This window comes from Penaeus japonicus, unplaced genomic scaffold, assembly GCF_977035675.1.
Source record: "Penaeus japonicus unplaced genomic scaffold, GWHDUDI00000001_assembly GWHDUDI00000006, whole genome shotgun sequence".
Lineage (NCBI taxonomy): Eukaryota > Metazoa > Arthropoda > Malacostraca > Decapoda > Penaeidae > Penaeus > Penaeus japonicus.
Window position 1 is genome coordinate 40,789,180 of NW_028234408.1, and position 20,000 is coordinate 40,809,179.

Sequence of the window (20,000 nt, forward strand, 5' to 3'; positions counted from 1 at the left end):
ACAGACAGAGGACAGAGACACCCTGACATGAGAGGCAGACAACAGAGACAGACAGACAGGCAGAGACCAGAGGCAGAGACAAGAGGACAGACCGGAGACAGAGACAGAGACAGACAGAGAGGGCAGAGAAGACTGAGAGACAGCGACAGACTGAGCAGAGACAGAGACAGAGGCAGAGACAGGACAGACAGAGACGGCAGAGACAGAGACAGACAATGAAGAGACCCAGAAGCAGAACAGAGAGAGAAGAGACAGAGACAGACAGAGACGGCAGAGACAGAAGACAGACAAGGGATAGCAGAGACAGAGACTAGACCGAACAGTGGGAGGCAGAGACAGAGACTAGAGACAGAGAGGCAGGCAGAGGCCAGAGACAGAGACGCAGAGAGGAGAGGACAGAGACAGACAGAGAGGCAGAGACAGACAGACAGATCAGAAGACAGAGGCAGAGACAGAGACAAGACAGAGAGGCAGAGAACAGAGACCTGCGACAGAGAGGCAGAGACAGAGCAGGAGACAGAGGACAGACGAGAGGCAGAGTCAGAGACAGACAGAGAGGGCAGGACAGAGACAGACAGAAGAAGGACAAACATAGGCAGAGACAGAGAGTGCAGACGAGAGGCAGGACGACAGCAAGCACATGAGGAGAGGCAGAGACAGAGACAGACAGAGAGGCAGAGACAGAGACAGACAGAGAGGCAGAGACAGAGGCAGAGACAGAGACAGACAGAGAGGCAGAGACAGAGACAGACAGAGAGGCAGAGACAGAGACAGACAGAGAGGCAGAGACAGAGACAGACAGAGAGGCAGAGACAGAGACAGACAGAGAGGCAGAGACAGAGACAGAGAGGCAGAGACAGGGACAGAGACAGAGAGGCAGAGACAGGGACAGAGACAGACAGAGAGGCAGAGACAGAGACAGACAGAGAGGCAGAGACAGAGACAGACAGAGAGGCAGAGACAGAGACAGACAGAGAGGCAGAGACAGAGACAGACAGAGAGGCAGAGACAGAGACAGACAGAGAGGCAGAGACAGAGACAGACAGAGAGGCAGAGACAGAGACAGAGACAGAGAGGCAGAGACAGGGACAGAGACAGAGAGGCAGAGACAGGGACAGAGACAGAGAGGCAGAGACAGGGACAGAGACAGAGAGGCAGAGACAGGGACAGAGACAGAGACAGAGAGACAGAGACAGACAGAGAGGCAGAGACAGAGACAGACAGAGAGGCAGAGACAGAGACAGACAGAGAGGCAGAGACAGAGACAGAGACAGACAGAGAGGCAGAGACAGAGACAGACAGAGAGGCAGAGACAGAGACAGACAGAGAGGCAGAGACAGAGACAGACAGAGAGGCAGAGACAGAGACAGAGAGGCAGAGACAGAGACAGACAGAGAGGCAGAGACAGAGACAGACAGAGAGGCAGAGACAGAGACAGACAGAGAGGCAGAGACAGGGACAGACAGAGAGGCAGAGACAGAGACAGGGACAGGGACAGGTACAACCATGGACCACTTCCTAACGCCATCCCAAACTCCCTCCCATGAACGCAGGCCTGGCCATGAGTGTGAGCCAGGGTCCGTGCGTGTTCCCGTTCGTGTACAAGGGCGAGGTTCACGAGCGCTGTGTTTGCGACGATGCGCCCGCGTGCTGGTGTGCAACGTCGCTCAACAGGAACAGGGAGCCGGCTGCTAGCGATTATTGCAAGGGTGAGGTGGATTGGGTTTGTTGCTGTTGTTGTTGTTGTTGTTGCTGTTATTGTTTTAGTTGTTATTGTTGTTGTTGTTGTGATGATTATTACTATTATCATTATTATTATTATTATTTTATTATTATTATTATAATCATAATTCTTATTATCATTATAACTTTTATTATTATCATTACTTTTATCATTATCATTACTATTATCATCATCATCATTATAATTATCATCATCATCATCATCATCATTATTATTATTATTATTATTTTGATTATCTTTATCATTTCACATACCTCAAAATATTTACCGTTCCTAACAGCCAAACTTTCTAACAAACAAGCAAGCATACCACAGTTTTATTATCGCTTTTATCATCATTATCATTTTCATTATTATCATTATTATTATTATTATTATGGTCGTTTTTGCTGTGGTTGTTCTTTTAATTATTTTCGTTGCAAATGTTGATATTTTAGTTTTTTTTCTCATATTCTATAGGCCTATTGGAAGGACCAGTTCCTGAGGTGCATCCGCCGGCATTTGGTGAGTGTGCGTGTGTGTGTGTGTGTCTGTGAGGGTTTTGTGTGTGCGTGTGTGTGTGTTTGTCTGTGAGGGTTTTGTGGGTGCGTGTGTGTGTGTTTGCGGGAGTGGGGGTGGAGGGCGGGTACGTGTGTTTGTGCGTTGTGTGTGTTTGTGGGTTGGGTGGGTGTGGGTATATGTGCGTTTGTTTTTGTCTGTGTGTGTGTGTGTGTCTTTATGTTTATATGTGCATCATATATTTCTTACTCTCACTGTCGCTTCTTCACTATATCTCGCTCTGCCCCGTTTCCCCTCTTCCTCCCTCCCTCCCTCCCTCCCTCCCTCCCTCCTCCAACCAATCTTCTTCCTTCTCCCGGATATTTACCCACCCTCTCATCTCCTTCCCTCCTTCTCCACTTTCATTCTCGTCTCCACCCGTGTTTTCCCTCTCCTCTTCCTTCCTTCCTCCCTCCTCCTCCTCCTCCTCCTCCTCCTCCTCCTCCTCCTCCTCCTCCTCCTCCTAATCTCCCTCATCTCTCTCTCCTTTCCTTCTTTTCCATTCTTCCCGGCCGGCTGCGGGCATCGAAGCGGGGCGGGTGGACGGCTCCGGTGGTCCATCGGGGGGGGTGAGTTTTCCCTCGCTCTCTCTTGGGGGGGGGGGGGGGGGGGGGGGGGGGGGGTGGGGCGGGGGGGGGGGGGAGGGGCATCCCCATCTTCTCCAACACTGAAACACCTTTTATTCCCTGCCTCCTTTCTTCTCCGCCTTCGCATCCCTCCCGCCTTCCTTCTCCATCTTTCCCACCTTCTCCTCCCTCCCTTCTTCCCTCTTTCTCCATCTAATCCACTTTCTCCTTCCTTCTCCTCCCTCCCTCCATTTTTCCCTCCCTCCTTCCCTCTCTCCCTCCCTCCTTCCCTCCTTCCCTCCTTCCCTCCCTCCCTCTCTCCCCCTCTCCCAATCTCCCTCCTTCCCTCCCTCCCTCCTCCACTTTCCCTCCCTCACTTCCTCCCTCTCTCCCCCTCTCCCCATCTCCCTCATTCCCCCTCTCCCTATCTCCCTCCTTCCCTCCCTCCCTCCCTCCCTCCCTCTCTCCCCCTCTCCCTCCCTCCTTCCCTCTCCCTCTCCCTCCCTATTTCCCCCTCTCCCCATCTCCCCATCTCCCTCCCTCTCTCCCTCCCTCCTTCCCTCCTTCCCTCCCTCCCTCTCTCCCCCTCTCCTCATCTCCCTCCTTCCCCCTCTCCCTCCTTTCCTCCCTCCTTCCCTCTCTCCCCCTCTCCCTCCTTCCCTACCTCCCTCCCTCCCTCTCCCCATCTCCCTCCCTCCCTCTTTCCCCCTCTCCCCATCTCCCTCCCTCCCTCCTCCACTTTCCCTCCCTCACTTCCTCCCTCTCTCCCCCTCTCCCCATCTCCCTCATTCCCCCTCTCCCTATCTCCCTCCTTCCCTCCCTCCCTCCCTCTCTCCCCCTCTCCCTCCCTCCCTCCCTCTCTCCCCCTCTCCCTCCCTCCTTCCCTCTCCCTCTCCCTCCCTATTTCCCCCTCTCCCTCCCTCCTTCCCTCCCTCCCTCCCTCCCTCCCTCCCCCTCTCCCTCCCTCCTTCCCTCTCCCTCTCCCTCCCTATTTCCCCCTCTCCCCCTCTCCCTCCTTCCCCCTCTCCCTCCCTCCCTCCCTCCCTCTCTCCCTCCCTCCCTCCTTCCCCCCCTCTCTCCCTCCCTCCTTCCCTCCCTCCCCCTCTCCCTCCCTCCCTCCCTCCTCCACTTTCCCCGCCACTCAAACCGCCTCTCCGGCCTGCCTGCCTCCCTCAGGAAAGGACCCGATCACGACCACAGACGGGCGTCGCTGCGTGTTCCCCTTCCGCTTCCACGGTGTGACGTACATGCGTTGCGCACGGGTGTTGCACGGCTCCCCCTGGTGCGCCACGAAAGTCGACGAGAAACTCAATTCCCTGGAGAGCGGATATTGCATGGGTAGGCTGGTCCTTGGGTTCGTACGCGTTCTTATCTGTCCCTGATTGTTCTTATTTGTTCTTTGTTCTTATTTTCTCTTACTTGTTCTTACTTATCATTTTTTTCGTAATTTTTCTTACTTGTTTTCATTCTTTTTTTTTTACTTGTTTTTCTTATTTGTTCTTATTTTTTCTTGTTATAACGTATTATTTTTTTCTTACTTGTTCTTACGTATTATTTATTCCTACTTATAGACCTATTCATATTTACCTACAGATTTATTTATATTTACTTACATCTTCCTCCTTATATTTACTTATAAAACATCTCCATATCTACTTACATATACTTACTACACACTTACTTATGAACCTATTCACATCCAATCATTTATTCATACTTATATAAAACCCTACTTATCACAGGTGACGGAAAAATCGGACTTCAGACTTCTCCAGAATCTCCAGAATCTTCAAAACGTAAAAGGCAAAACGGAGAAAAAATGCAGGTAAGCAGAGGCGCCATTTTGTATTCAAATCACAATGCAGTGATCGTGTTTTGTTTTCTTGGTTTTGTTTTACATATACGTACGTGAACAATGTGATCAGGATGGTATGTTTGTTAGATTTTGCTTGTGTGATTATGGTATTTTAACTACTGTTATTACCACGTTATTAGTACAAGCTCAAATTATCTATCCATTTACGGAGTTATTGCAACAATGAAAGCGCCAATAGGATTGATAGACACGCCTCTTTTTTCCGTTTCATTTGCATATCTAATAATCAATTTCTACTCCTGTGACAGCATGAGAATAGACAGTAAATGTATGGCAAGTTCTATTGTAACTTGAATACAAACTGTCTATTCCTTCGACTGAGACTACTTGTGCTTTGATGGACATAATATATAGGAACTATTCTATACGTATTTTGTTTACTCAAATTTTGTAAGGCAATATTATGTGAACTTGATCTGACTCGTAGTTAATATGGATGGTGTTATGATTATGTTACTTTGTACCATATCTTATTTTCCTTTTTGCAAATTAGATTAAATGATGACTGTCTGTGAGATTGGAATTTATGTGGATTGCTGTACAGGGGGTCGTTTTCTTTTTTTTTTCTTTCTTTCTTTGTTTTTCTTTCGTGTTCTATCTCTGTCTCTTTTGCCTCTCTTTGTTGCTGTCTCTTTATCTTGACTTTATTCCCTCTCTTTCTCTGTTTCTTCTCCCACTCTCTTATCTTTTCTATCTTTCTTTCTCTCTCTCTCTCTCTCTCTCTCTCTTTCTCTTTCTCTTTCTCTTTCTCTTTCTCTTTCTCTTTCTCTTTCTCTTTCTCTTTCTCTTTCTCTTTCTCTTTCTCTTTCTCTTTCTCTCTCTCTCTCTCTCTCTCTCTCTCTCTCTCTCTCTCTCTCTCTCTCTCTCTTTCTCTTTCTTTCTTTTATTCCATTTGATTTATCCCCTATTGGCTGTAGCCATTCAAATCACTTAAATTTTCTACTGAATTTATAAAACAGAACGGAATAAAGTAACATTAGTTGAATTGTTGTTTCTCCTGAATCCACAAGCTAATAAATAATATAGTTATTTTAGTTATATATATATATATATTTTTTTTTTTTTTTCCGGCCATTACACTGGATACATTAAGAAAAAATAAACGAATTGTGTAAGATGCATGTAGAGGTTCGTGTGAATGAATGAACACGTATATGCCCATTTATTTATCTTGGGTAACATACATCACGCCCAGATAAACTCCAGCCCCATCCTAGCGACCAAAAATAACCCCATTATTTAAGAGAACAGTCTTTATTTCCAACACAGCACGTCGGCATTATATAATATTCCTGATTTCGCGTTCTGCCTGAAGTTGCAAGGTCAAGACTATCGTATATCGAATCGTCTAATAGTAATACGTCTTTTTTTTTTACTTAAATGTCTGAACAAATATGGTGTAGTTATACTTTCTTTCGCCTACAGTGTGCTCCCCTGACTACCCTTACTGTAGACATCTATTTTCACTCATGTCAGGTTATTCTTTATTTATTTATTACGTAACATCTCGTAGATTCTGTTTACGAGCTTATATTCTGTTATAATTGTACCTAACAACTACTATGTATAACCCATGTAGCTAATGTTCATTGTCTGTTCTATTTACGTCTTACTGCACTTTTTTTTATACAGTACCTCACCTACTTCTATTGTATTTGTTGTGTGGGTGTCTCGGTAGCGGAGACAGGAACAATACACGAGATATAAATTTTGTGTGTGTGTGTGTGTGTGTGTGTGTGTGTGTGTGTGTGTGTGTGTGTGTGTGTGTGTGTGTGTGTGTGTGTGTGTGTGTGTGTGTGTGTGTGTGTGTGTGTGTGTGTGTGTGTGTGTGTCCCCCCCATCCCTCTCTTTTCTTCCCCATCTTCTCCAACACTGAAACACCTTTAATTCCCTGCCTCCTTTCTTCTCCGCCTTCGCCTCCTCCCTCCTGTTGCGTTTTTCCCTATCTTTCCTCTCCTGTCTGATATCTTCTTAGTTTCCCTTCTCTTTTTCTCTCTCTTTCCTCTCTCTCTCTTCTCCCTCCGCCTCCTTCCTCCTCACCAAAAGTTCCTTACAGCTGGAGGATTGAGACTCCATCTGTGAGGACCGTTTGGCGGGGCCCTTTGCTTGACTTTAGGCTGGGGATATCTTTACGAAAGACAAAAAAATATGAGTCACGAATGAGACTGTCTCGGTTCTTTGATGTCCGAACGAGAATGTTTGAGCCTCTTGGTATCTTGAACGAGTATTTTTTTTAAGCTCTTCTGTGTTAAGAATTAGAGCGAGAACTGCATTGTCACGAATGATAGAGCGTATGTTCTTGTGTCTTGTAAGTACAGCACCACTCATGAGAGAGTATGAGTTCCTCAGTCTTACGAGTAAGAATACAAAAACCTCTTTGGTGGGAAAATCTATATCGTGAGAAATGTTGCAGGGAGCAGATGGTGATCAGTATGTCTTTTGGTAGACAAAATAAGAGGACAAGATTCTCAACAATTTCCTAAACACATTAGTCTCCAGCTGATAATGTGTTTAATATTTCAGTTCTAGAAGGCTATATATAATCACTGGATTCATATCTCATCTAGTTGTTGTCCTCAAAGTAAAGGAACTCAGATTTGAATCCATCCATAAAAAAGACAAGGAGTAAGTAAACAGGTTTATTGGTAAGCTACAGATTAAATGAACATGGAACAGGTCACACTGCTGTACAGCGCTATGTACCTCACCTCAGTGTACAAAAGGAGTCCAAACACAAGGCATGAGCGGCTTCACGTACACAGTGGACCGCGCTTGTATCAAAGTAAGAAAATGTAGAAAAATCTTGGTGACTACCCATTCACAAAATTTCCACACAACATTAAAAAACATATTTAAATATTTTTCATGTTATTTTATAAAACATAAAAATGTATAAGGGCAACAAAAATTAAAACTAAGTCTAGGTGGCAAGTGGGGTCATGACTCTGTGGTCCACGGGTGGCACTGGGGAGCGACACACACTATGCCTGTCGCCGCCCAAGAGTTCAACCTCCCGCGGAGACTGGAAACCCCACCGTCACTGCCACAGTTACTCCATACTTACAAAAATTAGAAAATGCTTCACCAAACACGCATAAAAATCCATATAGTTACAAAAAGTTAGGTATTGTCCATGGTGGAGAAATAACAAAAATGAGTGAAAATAGCAAAAATTTGCTATAAAACTGGCTATTATCATGACGATGAAAAAGAACATTATCATCGCAATCATCATGCTCATTGCTGCACATGTGTCGCCTGCCAATCAGATATATAAATTCAGGCGAGAAATCCTGGGCAAGAGCTGGGAGACTACGGGCAGGCCTTGCGACGCCACCTTGGTAGCACATAACCGCCTTCCTCCTGACCTGCCAGCCTATCACAGGGGCCATTATCATAATATGAATGTCACAATGGTCTTCTTTCTTTTTTTTTCCACGGAGAATAAAAATGACAGTAACCAATGATAAACCTGGTTCCACACGCAACACAATGTCTAAATTAAAAACGTAATTGAAAGACACTCAGCGGTCATCATATTACAACAATCAGAATTTCAACTCGATGAAACAATGTGAATCAACCCTCTCACAGCTGGCAGGCCCACGGTGGTTTTCAGGACTGGGCACAATAGCAGCAGTAGCAGCTGTAATAGTAGTAATAATTATAGTAATGATAATAGTAGCAATCATCGTGTACTATTGGGGGATGCTCCACCATGTCTCTCGCCAGCTTCCGCCTACCACTGACATGATCGGGAAGCGAGTCCCTACTGACAGCCTGTCTTACCCAATATATATAGAGATATATATGCTTAAATTATATAATGTATTATTTATATACCGGTTACTCATATACATGATAATTTCTCAGGTAAAGTGACTAAATGGGTTACCTGGGCTGCCAATAGAGAGACACTACCCTCAACTAGGATTCTAGTGTTCAATGCACAAAAATAATCCCAAACAAAAATAATTTTACAATATTTCTATCATTAAACAACAAACATTGCCTCCTCCTTTATACATGCATGGGAACATAAAACATCCAATTTTGATATTACATAAGTCTTTGTCCAGGGAAGTATACAGCATATTAATATTATAAATTTTTGTTTTACAGTTTGCAAATGTTGCAAAGGTTTACACCATTCTTGTACCTGAGCATATAACAACTTGTTGCTTAAGAGGTGACATCAGATTTGATGAAATTCTATAAAAAGTTATAACAATTTTAATTTCTGTGCAGACAATAAAAATTGTCAGTATTACTACTAATGTGTTAAGAATTAAATAAGAATTAAGATTATAAAAATGGCCAATAGATGATTCACCATTCGACATGGTGTGGTTGACTGAAGGGTGTGTTGTATATCACACAATTTAAGAGGTTTTGGGCACTTTGCATCCTTCAGGTGACTCCCACAATTCCCTGTTTGTGGCATCATGCAGGACGCCGCCTCCTTTCCGAGACTTCTGCGCCATCATGGTAGCTACTGTACATTGTAGACACTCTTACAAAAAGGAGATTAGCAAAAATCTCTACTATATCATAAAAAGCAGAAAAACGATGTTAAATTGTAAAACCATTACAGCACAGCTGCAGGCCCTGGCATTCCTCAAGTACATTTGCAATAGCTAATAAGAAAGTCTCTGATACAGGATGGATCAACATGTAAGGAACATCTTTACTATTAAAACTTTCCTATACCATCCTTGGACCTAACAGAAATCCAGGGTCTATTTATGGATCTGCTCACAAGCAAGCTTTGCAGGTAGACTTAGCGACTGAAAATGCAAATGATGCTAAACTTCCCATACCCTAATGAGACTAGTGAATTCTGTAAGCTTTTCAACCCCTTCATTAACCATCTTCTAAGTTAAGATATTATCATCATCAGTACTATTACAAAAGTTGCAAAACATATACAACAACTTTGGTTACAAGATAACACTAAGTATAAATTAGAAAAATTAAAAAAATATCTATAAAAGCAAAAACAAGTATAAAACATGACTACTTTAACAATCACATACATGGAAACAGGACCTCGACATGGGTATAGGTGAGTGATCTCCTCGTATCACACTTTTCTTGTTACAATTATTCTGCATGTTTCACAAAAATATGGCAACACATTCCTCAGCTGCTTGATCCATCTTATATAACTGCCAGCTTCAAAAGTAGAGTTTGGTTAGGTTTTCTTCTAAGAAACTAGGTAAACCATCTTGCACATATTGTAGCTGGCTTTCCTCTCTGCTTTAGTTCAAAGAGCTGAGGAAAGTATATCAAATCTTTAATAGACATACAGTAGTTTCTCACCAAACACAATTACAGGCAGGCACTAGTTATGCTTACATTAAATGAGGGCATTTGAACAGTACAGTGAATAAATAAATTAACCATTAACCAATTAACCAAGTTTCACATTTTGTTAAACTCAGCAAAGCAAACACCCAATTACTATCACTCTGTTCTAACACGTTCATACCTGTTTAACAAGTACATTTAGATGTACAAGTGCTTGTACCTGACCATACAGGGACTCACTCGAAAAGTAAAAGGTTAATCATATCAATCTGAAAACTAATTTACCTTGAAAGTTTTTATATGCAATGTATACATTTATGCTGTTTTTACATACTGATTCTTTGAGAAATGGAAGAAAAGAATAAGAATCACTATGACTATTTCTTATCACTTGAAATCTCTTGTTAGAAACATGCAAAGGATTGGTAAGGTAATAATAATGATGCTGTATTGAGTACCTTGCCTTACCAAAAAAAAAAAAAATTTTTTTTTGGTATGTTAAAATATTACATATATCTTTTCTCTTCCACAGTTACACTTTATATTCCATCCCTCACACCTCAAGAAGCAATATTGAAATAGTAGTAAACTTGAACAACAATAAGAAGACAGAATAAATACATTTTAATCTGGAAACTATAAAAAAAATATCAATTACTCCATTATGCAAGAAACTGTATACTATAAAAAGAAAAATACTCTGTATAATAGAACATATCCGTGAGATATATAAAGTTAAAGCTAATGCAAGGCATGCTTAGAAGAAAAGTAGGTGATAAAAGCATTACTTTGGATCCAAAGGCAGCACACACACCTCATCTGGTTATCTTGAAAGAAAAATATATAAATAAGCATTTGTAATAAAAATTCCCTGGGATTATTTTCTAGTTCTTCTCACTTTTAAATACTAACACCATATGACTCTTGAAATTCAGCACCAGGAGCTAATGGCCAATTGCACAGATACTGCAGCCTCCAGAAGCAAGCAGGGAAACTGTTTGACAGCGATAAAGTATTCTCAAATGGTAAGAAATTTAACATAGTGGGAGAGAAAAAATTATAAAAAAATACAAGACGTAAAAGTGAATTACACAAAGCATTTTCCAGAGCCTGCCTAATAATACAGTGGTTTAGTGACTATAGTTTGGTCAGCGAATGGTTATAACACTCACTGCCTGTCAGCCTACAGTTCAGAAGAATGGTTACTGTGACATGTACTATTCACAGTGGTTTAGGAGAGAAACTAAGCAAACACACAATGTTGTAGTAGCATTTTAGATAATAATCAAGTGAAGAGATAATAAGTTCGGAAATGTGGATGAGAGAGAGACAACAGTCCTGGGGAAGAGATGGCTGAAATTTAATTACATGGAGAGAACCTTAACTTGTGAGCCAAGTACAGTGGTTTTGAAGTATAAATAAATATCAGTGTACAATGGCTCTCTTTACCATGTTCAACAATTGCCAATTTTAAACTCTGCTTAGCCAGAAAGCCCATTAAATTTTTTTCTCAGTATATAAAACTCCCTAAAGGAAAAAAAAAAAAAAAAAAAACTTCAGATCTTTTGCCATAGTAATAAAACAAAAAGGGAAAAAAAAAACATTGGAACCTGAAGAGATCTTAAAACCTAAACACTGCAAGCAATAGAGTTTAGTCCTTCTTCTAATTATATTGAAATCAAGGCAGTAAAGCAAAGAGCTTAAAACCATCAAGACTTCACAGATATACCAATTCTCTTTTGGAATAGGGATTCCACCTGAATCTCCGAACGGGAGCCGAAAAGCTAAGGGACAAAGCTGCAAGTATTCTCAACACTGATTTGCTTAGCTTGTTTATACTGCAGTAAGGTCAGAAGAGGGCTTTGAGAAACAATGCAGAATGTTAGTTACTGAGATCGTGCTACAAACTCAAAGCCCCCTTGATGTTGAACAACAGCTATTTCACAGTTACACCAATAATGCTGACTAGACACCTCCATGGAGACTACAAATATATATAAAAACTCAAGTCACAAATATTAAGAATCACACCAAGCCTTGAATAATAAATTCAAAGACGTAAAAAACCCACAACGGGATTCATGCTGAAACATCGGACAGGCCAGCACACTCGGACTGCTTTCTGCCCTCGCCACCTTCTTGTTCTTGGTATGGGCTAGTTGGTATCGTGACACTTTACCTTCTGGTCATCAACAGCCATCTCTTCCATGAAAAAAAACCAAGGGAGGGCAAGGAACCCTATGAATTCTGATTGTCTAAACCTAACCCAGTTCTGACTATTTTTAGATTCAAGGAAAAAGATTAAAGTACATGTGTATTATTCCTACCTAAGTCTTGAGTGTAGCCTTTCACTCAAAAGATGAAAAAAGCTTATGAATGCATTCATATTTACTATTCATAGTGAGAAAGCAATAGTATATAAAGTTTTCTGAAAGTCCCCAAGTCAAACCTCTAGAAAAGTGTGTAAAAATTTTTTTTTAAACATGTTTTCACATTTTTCTAAAATAGAAATGGACATGCCATCCGACCCCACTATTGCTCTTATACGAGATTTCCAAGGGCATTCACCTGCGCACAATCACCTCCCCAGTTACCGCCCCAACCCCAAATTCTCACATTGAGCAGGTAGAGTCTCTTCCACAGACGGTTCAGTAAAAAAATAGTATGTACAAATATCAAAAAGTTCACCTCAGCTATATACTGTACATCCATCAATTAAAAGCCAGCAAAAAGACATAACACTTCATTAATATAAAAATCATGCATTTCCATTAAGAAAGGATACACAAGAAAATGACAACATAAAAATATAACTGCCTATGTCTTCTTTGAAATGAAAATATCATAATAAAAATACATGTAAATCTACACTCACTAGCGACACAATGCAATCATGTATTCAAATGGATATGAAATGGGGATGAGTCTATGTACAGTGTTACCCAGCCTCTATGAAATGAGGCGAACGCAAATTATCAAATTCCGCCATATTGCAGACCAGGTCCTCAGGGGAGGTGACCGAATGCCCCAAGACTCTCACCGTGATAAAATCTGGGTCAGGATATGTTGTCTCCACATTGCTTAGCCAATGTTGTGTGCTATTTTCTTTGGTTTTTTCATAAAATAGGAGATCAAGTCAATATGACAAGCCAGTTAATTCGACAAGAATGACCACGCTAAAGATACATAACATGCAGAATTATATTTTTTATTTTTTTCCCTCTCTCTCTCTCTCTCTCTTTCTTTCTTTCTTTCTCTCTCTCTCTTTCTCTCTCTCTCTCTTTCTCTCTATTTTTTTTTGCAATGATCCCCTTTACGAGACAAGGCTGATTGCCCCTCAATTTATCAACACGAAGTCACTGGCTCGCCAATCTCTTAACTGGCAAAGTTTCAACCACTTCACATTTAAGGAGTCCTCTGCATACATCATTGCAATCTATATCTTCATTCTGTGTTTAACTTCGCAAGCAAGCTATATGTGAAACTGTAATAGAGACACTATTACAGCCTCAACTATTTAGCTACAAAGTTTTTTTAATCCCTACAAAAGTTGCAGGTCTTTTCTTACACAGTACTAGTAACAGCAAAAGACAAAAAAACTAGAACTGTTAACTTGTCACAAAAACACCCGCATATGCTAGATGATAAACTTACTAACAAGGACAGTATCAAAATTCAAACACGCAAAAATACAAATTCTATATGGATCAAAATTATCCTAGTGCAAAAATCTGCATATCACACACGCACAATGCTGATGGCTACTCTATCAGGCTAGAGCAGATGAAGTATAAAAGTAAGTACACTGACTGTCATTCTCGGTATAAAGAAGGTGTGGACACTTTGTTTACCATAGGATTTCACGTTATGATTTGGCTGCTTTTGTTGAATCCTGTTTTGTTACAGTACCAGTTGAACTTGAAAGTACTTCTACAAAAATCATCAGTTTCTATAATTGCTGATACCTGAATGATTCCAAGGGGTTTGCCATGCTTTGCTGGATATCAGTGAAAGAGTCAGAACATTCTGTTTTTAAAAGCACAGCCAGAGTGAGATAGTTGAGAAATACAAAACAATACGCACATGTGAAGTAGGATTGAGGGTTCTGAGGTATCGGGTATTACAGACAAAAGATGTAAAAAAAAGTGTTTGTAGAGTAACCAACAGCTGCAGCACGACACAGTGGTATGGGTTGGGGTATCCAGGCCATAGCAGTTAATACATCACAAGCCAGAATGCAAAGAATAACTTGCAGGGGAAAAGAGAGATATTGGACATGGCTTACAGAGGTATTTAGTAACCAAGACATTTTTTTATCAACTGCCTTGTCCTTGACAGCCCCAAAAGTACAGTACCTATGGATTCCTAGAGCCAAGGGGATCCCCAAGGCTTGCCTTGAATAAGGTTTAACCTGCCACTGACTACAGCCTAGACAGCAGGAGACTGCCACAGACCCACTTCCAATAATATTTAAGCCTTCAAGCTTAACTGTTGATGGACAGAATCTTTGTGCCTACCTTAAAATTTACATTAAATGCTGACTACCAATCATATAGTTGTTGTTATCTTTTCCCTTTCTTTTTTTTTTTTCTTTCTTTTTAGCTGAAAAGCAATTTGCCCTCCTCATTGACTCATACTGCTAGAGCAAACAATTCTGGTGTTACAACAGGCAAGTCAAGGTAAGCCATCATCCCTCTACATTGGTCTCCTGCATCTTCAATTAGTGTATGATGTGATCAGCTATGTTGAATCAAGAGTCTAACTTCCATGAGGCCTATTTTCTATTACTTCATAATAGAAAATCTACTTCATCTGGACACATAAACAACAGGTCAAATCAGGCTGGCACATCACACAGAACTACCTCATAAGTTGTACAGACTTCTGCAGAGTCAGACATGTACTTCTGAGCCAGTGATGGTCCATGACTCTAAGGGTTACAAGAAGATACTGGTTAACATGGCCCATTCTAAGATGGGACCACGTACATCATCGCCACTGAAAATGTCTAAAAATAATTGGAGATAACTGATCTTATCGTCATATCTTCCGACCCCAAGAAGTTACAGACTTCTCTGCTCTCTAGGAAAACATCTCCTATCAGTTATTAATATATATATTTGAATAGCACTGAAGCACAAGCCGTAACTATACTGATATTAAAAATTATAAAACACCATCCTATTACATTACAGTAATAATGCTTACATATGCACCATAGTAATCTTTGGGGTTATGTCGCACAATGAATTTTGAAAAACTCTCTTATTACACAATAATGGAACAAGGCTGACTTATGTTGACATCTGAGAAAATGATTAAGTTGGCTGTATATTTTTTTGTATATCTCACTGTTTAGCAAGTAAGCCATTCTGTGGGTAAGCTTGTGAAAGACACTACAAATATTTCCGTTGTACAGAAACTTGTTTTTTAAACTTTTTTTTTACTACAATGGGTTAAAACTACGTCAGAATTATCAGCCCCTGTGCTTCTCCTGCCAGTTGTTGATGAAAAAACTGCGAAGTAGAAAAATCTGGCCCAGCTAGAAAAAGAGAGTGTACAAACATCGTTCTATCACAAGTGAGCAATGCTATCCAATGGCCATCATGTGGAAGAAAGAGCTAAGCCTCTGGGGATAAGCACTGGGCTGACAATTAGTCTACGGCACACTTTGGTTCACCCACACACAGAGACACGTGAAGCTCCTATTACACGCCACAACGAACATGGCATTATTATTATTATTATTATTTATTATTATTATTATTATTTATTATTATTATATATTTTTTTTGTGTTTTGTTTGGTTTTGCTTGTTGACATTTTTTTGATAGTGGTAAATAATGGCTTTTGCTTACAGTGTTGGATGTGAGATATAAAAGAGGCATCCAGTGGGAGGGGGGTAGTGGGGAATTACTGACTTTGCTTGAGGACTGCTTGACTCAGTTGCTTGAAGTTTTCTTGATATCCTTTTCTTTTTTCTTTCTCTCTTTATTTCTTTTCTCTTTTTTTTTTATATCTTTTATTTGCGCCCACAGCAGTTGGCAGGCATTGGGGTGGTCGCTAATTTATGGCAAATTTCTTCCTCTTACTTGTTTGTCAGGCACCATCCAGGTTCTCGGTGCCACCGCCATGGAGATCTACAATTACAGAATACGTGTGATCATGAGACAAAGGAGGCGGGAGGAGTAGTTGTATTTCTGTTGCTGTATTGCTTCAATGGTCTATATGCACTTGAGGATACAAATCTTGAAATGCTGACAAGTATGAAGAAAAAGTCACTAGGGGTTACTATAATGAAACTAAAAGAGAGGAGTCTAGCACCACCTGAATGGTACAGTGCGGGGCCGATCGGCGCCCTCTTTGACTAGCGGCTTGTGGAATTCGCGTCCCGGCCGGGAGTGGATGGTCTGCCAACAGTGTTCGCAGTAGTATTGCAGGCAGGTTACATTGGCACAGAAGAAGGGGGCAAACTTCCCCCCACAGCGTGCGCCCTGGCATTCATCACACATTTGGTCGTCTAGAACATACGGCTTAACCTCAACCTGTAAAGGCATTGCTTTCATTAAAACAAATTAAAGGCTTGGGATTTATTCACCAAGCATGATAAATGAATTCTATATCAAAACTTATTTATACACATATTTTCATAACAACTAGCCATAAAACACATCCAATTTCACTAATATTTTCATAACAACTAGCCATAAAACACATCCAATTTCAACGTAAGTCTCAACAATTATCGTATCACCATCTTCTCTACACTCAACAAATCTAACCACACTCGGATCCATACGTACCCTTTTATCAATATCGCCATGTTGTAATTGAACAAATCGGGCACTAATGGCTGCAATATAACTTTGCTGGTTAGAAAAAGCAACTCGCCCTGCTCCCTTGGGATACTTCAGCTCAGGATCTGTGTCAATCCCTGCGTAACATACTCCACCATACAGACGGTCCATGATCATTGCAAGTTCAACTGTTGGGAGAAAGAGGGTAATACTATGGAGGTGGATACAAATTAAACAAATAAATATTCATATATATTCATATAACCACTCATAAAAGCACACACACAAACTTAAACTCTTTTGCATGTTTACAAAAGTACATCATATATATGCAGACATATAAACACATGAAGGAACATAAGAAAGATTATTAACACCTATTTTTCAGACCAGTCTAAGCAATTCTAGAGTTGAAGTAGATATCTCATATTAGACAGACAAATATAACAGAACCCAAAAGGCTTAGAATGTCTTCTATTTGCAATTATTAGTGTCAATATAAAAATAATTATATATGCTAGACACTGTATTTCATTTTCAACAACAACAAAATAAAGATCTGAAAAGTAAACAATTATACACAAACAAAAACAAATAAAATCCATTACTATTGATTAGGCTAATAATCATTTCTATTATAGGTCATGGGCTCATGCTAAAAACTAACTAATTTCACATAGAGTAGCCCTCATGATATCCACATCACCTGTAAACAAAACAACCAGGGGAAAAGTAAGAAAAAAAAGGTAATATGGCATATGCGTGTAATTTTTTTCTATTGATCCTTTCCTTGTTTTGTTTACAATCTGATCAGCCTGAAAACCCCACACCTACTTTTCCCCAGTCGCAAGAGATGGTTTTATCTTCGCAGCCCCATCCCCTTCATCAACCTACCAGCTTTGAGAGGCCTCGGCACTCCTCCCACAAACACTGTTTTGCGAGGATCCAGAGGAAGCGAGGCGTCGAGGACGAAATCTGCGTCGGAGAGTCGCCAGGGCCGGATCTGAACGGGTTTGTCCTTGATGGTGGGCGACGACACGCACAGGTACAGTTTGTCATCATCTTGAATACAGGCGTCTATTAGCTGTTGTACGCTGCTTTCATCCTGGAATGCGGGAGAAGAGTGTGATTAACTGCCGAGGAAATGAGAGTCAAAGAAAAAACAAATGTACCTAAGAATATTTATAAAATTCATGTGCAAATACCAGGAATTTATATTAACTAACTCACAGGGGTTATCTAATTACTGTTTATCAATGTATATTCTTTAACTGCGTAATAGTAATACTTTACACCAAAATTACTATACATATAAGAATAATCTAATAATATACCTATCTCTGCCAAAAAAATCCAAAATGTAGGAAACCCTGAAAACATTTTATATAAATTATTTAGTATTAAATCAGACAACAATTCCCATCCCCACGTAAAAAATAACACTCATGCCCCAAACGAGAGCCGAATTCGCAAGTACCTGGAACAGGAGGAAGGCATAACCCTTAGGAGGGAAATATGATTTGCTTTCTGCCTTGTGGGGCCAGTCCACTACCAGGGGACCGAAGCGACGGAAGCTTGCTGTTATCTCCTCTGGAAGATGGGTATCTGATTAGCATATATTTTTCATGGAAACATTTTGTTTTCTATTTGTAGTAACAGTTGTAGTAGTATTAACATTATCATTATTAACGTTACTACCAAAATTATAATCATCATCATCATCATAATAATTATAATCAGAACTACAAGTGACTTATCTCATTTAATTCATTGTTTGACTTCATTCCATTCAAGTGATCATTTATAAAAATCATAACATCTGACAATTTGTATTCAACAATTACACAATGAAATGCAAATATCCGCAATATCTATTTTTTCTGAAACTTTATTTTGACAGGCTTACTCCACCAAAAAGGATATATATATGTATATTGGTGGCACATCAAGAAATTAATTACATGACATGGCCAGATAGGGCCAATGAAAATCTTGGAAGTGGTACACCAATACAAAATGCTAGACTTTAAGAATTCTATCATGTCATTGTAATATATAAACTACAAGAAAACTACATCAGAAATTAACTAAAGAATCAAGAGACCTATTTTTTATGTAACTATCTGGGGAACATTGAATGTATTGGTACCGATAACATTTTGATCTCCATAACTATTTTGTTTCGATAGGTTACATATCTGTGTAAATTTATATATGCCTGAGGCTGTTTCAGACTCAATGTAATCTGTAGTTATACGAAATAATTCATCTCTCTGAAAGAAAATAGCATAAAGGAATAACAAACATACCTATTCATGAACAAAATCCTTCCTAATATATATATATATATATATATATATATATAAATAGTAATGAGAAAAAAAAAAAAAAAAAAAAACAGCCGTTTTAGTCTCAAGGTGAAAAACAAGATGAAAGTGCATTAAATACATAATCATAAATCGGAACAAATCCAGACTAAAGCAAACTGCCTGAGAGCACAAACTGCAACCCACCTTCGTCGATGTCCGGCGGGAGTCCCCCTACGAAGACCTTCCGTGAGAAGCGTTCACCGTTTTCCGAGCCCTGAGAGCGCGGGGAGGAGCGGGAGGGTGAGGGCAACGGGATGGGGGCATTGAGGCCGTCCACCAGGTGCCCGTCATCAAGCAGGACTCCACCATCCTCCATGCCTAGGAAGCCACCTTTACCTGCCAAGAGTCATCAGTGTAGACTGGTGCAGGAAAGAGGGCAAGGAGGGAGGGGGAGGGGGGTAATACATGGGGGAAGGAGAGGGGTTATTGTATCAGTGCTTGTTACAAGAGGGGGATTTCTCCTCTTCTTGGGGGAGGGGATGGGGGATTGAGGGGCTTTCTCGTTTTGTCTATTTCTTCTTTCCATTTTCCATTCTCTCTCTCTCTCTCTCTCTCTCTCTCTCTCTCTCTCTCTCTCTCTCTCTCTCTCTCTCTCTCTCTCTCTCTCTCTCTCTCTCTCTCTCTCAATTAGCCAAGAACTCTCAGTCTCCCTCTTTCACAGACTCTAATAAAGCTCACAGCCACGAGCATATCTATGTATGTGTGTGTGAATGTTTCCACTCAACCTCCATTTATATTCCTATGTGTGTGTCCAAAGGAAAGAATTTTCTTCATTACCAATCAGTATAAAGCAACACTAAC

General features: G+C 40.6%; 2 protein-coding genes across 11 annotated transcripts in view; one reads left to right on the forward strand and one right to left on the reverse strand.

The window, feature by feature from the left end:
- Window positions 1-1,528: 1,528 nt before the first annotated feature.
- LOC122243814 (epididymal sperm-binding protein 1-like) lies at window positions 1,529-5,379 on the forward strand. Its single transcript, XM_086538012.1, has 5 exons — window positions 1,529-1,709; window positions 2,204-2,248; window positions 4,024-4,185; window positions 4,590-4,672; window positions 4,972-5,379. Exons 1-5 carry the CDS (start codon window positions 1,544-1,546, stop codon window positions 4,987-4,989), a joined length of 474 nt encoding a protein of 157 aa, XP_086394138.1. The 5' UTR covers window positions 1,529-1,543; the 3' UTR covers window positions 4,990-5,379.
- Window positions 5,380-7,348: 1,969 nt separating this feature from the next.
- orb2 (cytoplasmic polyadenylation element-binding protein orb2) overlaps window positions 7,349-20,000 on the reverse strand; it is a 325,307-nt gene continuing 312,655 nt past the window's right edge. For 6 of the 10 annotated variants that reach the window (XM_086538016.1, XM_086538014.1, XM_086538013.1 and 3 more), the window contains 6 exons: window positions 19,344-19,535; window positions 18,308-18,420; window positions 17,725-17,935; window positions 16,837-17,018; window positions 16,361-16,578; window positions 7,349-16,173 (listed from right to left, as the gene is read on the reverse strand). In XM_086538016.1, coding sequence (XP_086394142.1) covers window positions 16,122-16,173; window positions 16,361-16,578; window positions 16,837-17,018; window positions 17,725-17,935; window positions 18,308-18,420; window positions 19,344-19,535 — 968 coding nt within the window. In that variant the 3' untranslated portion in view covers window positions 7,349-16,121. The remainder of the gene's footprint in view (window positions 16,174-16,360; window positions 16,579-16,836; window positions 17,019-17,724; window positions 17,936-18,307; window positions 18,421-19,343; window positions 19,536-20,000) is intronic. The other 4 variants (XM_086538019.1, XM_086538023.1, XM_086538022.1 and 1 more) reach the window with 1 other exon arrangement.

What these genes read in the sequence shown, in the direction of transcription:
- LOC122243814 (XM_086538012.1), top strand. Translation starts at nt 1,544, where the DNA reads ATGAACGCAGGCCTGGCCATGAGTGTGAGCCAGGGTCCGTGCGTGTTC. An exon ending in GGTGCATCCGCCGGCATTTG is followed by an intron (nt 2,249 to 4,023) that starts GTGAGTGTGCGT and finishes TGCCTCCCTCAG; the next exon opens with GAAAGGACCCGATCACGACC. An exon ending in GGAGAGCGGATATTGCATGG is followed by an intron (nt 4,186 to 4,589) that starts GTAGGCTGGTCC and finishes TACTTATCACAG; the next exon opens with GTGACGGAAAAATCGGACTT.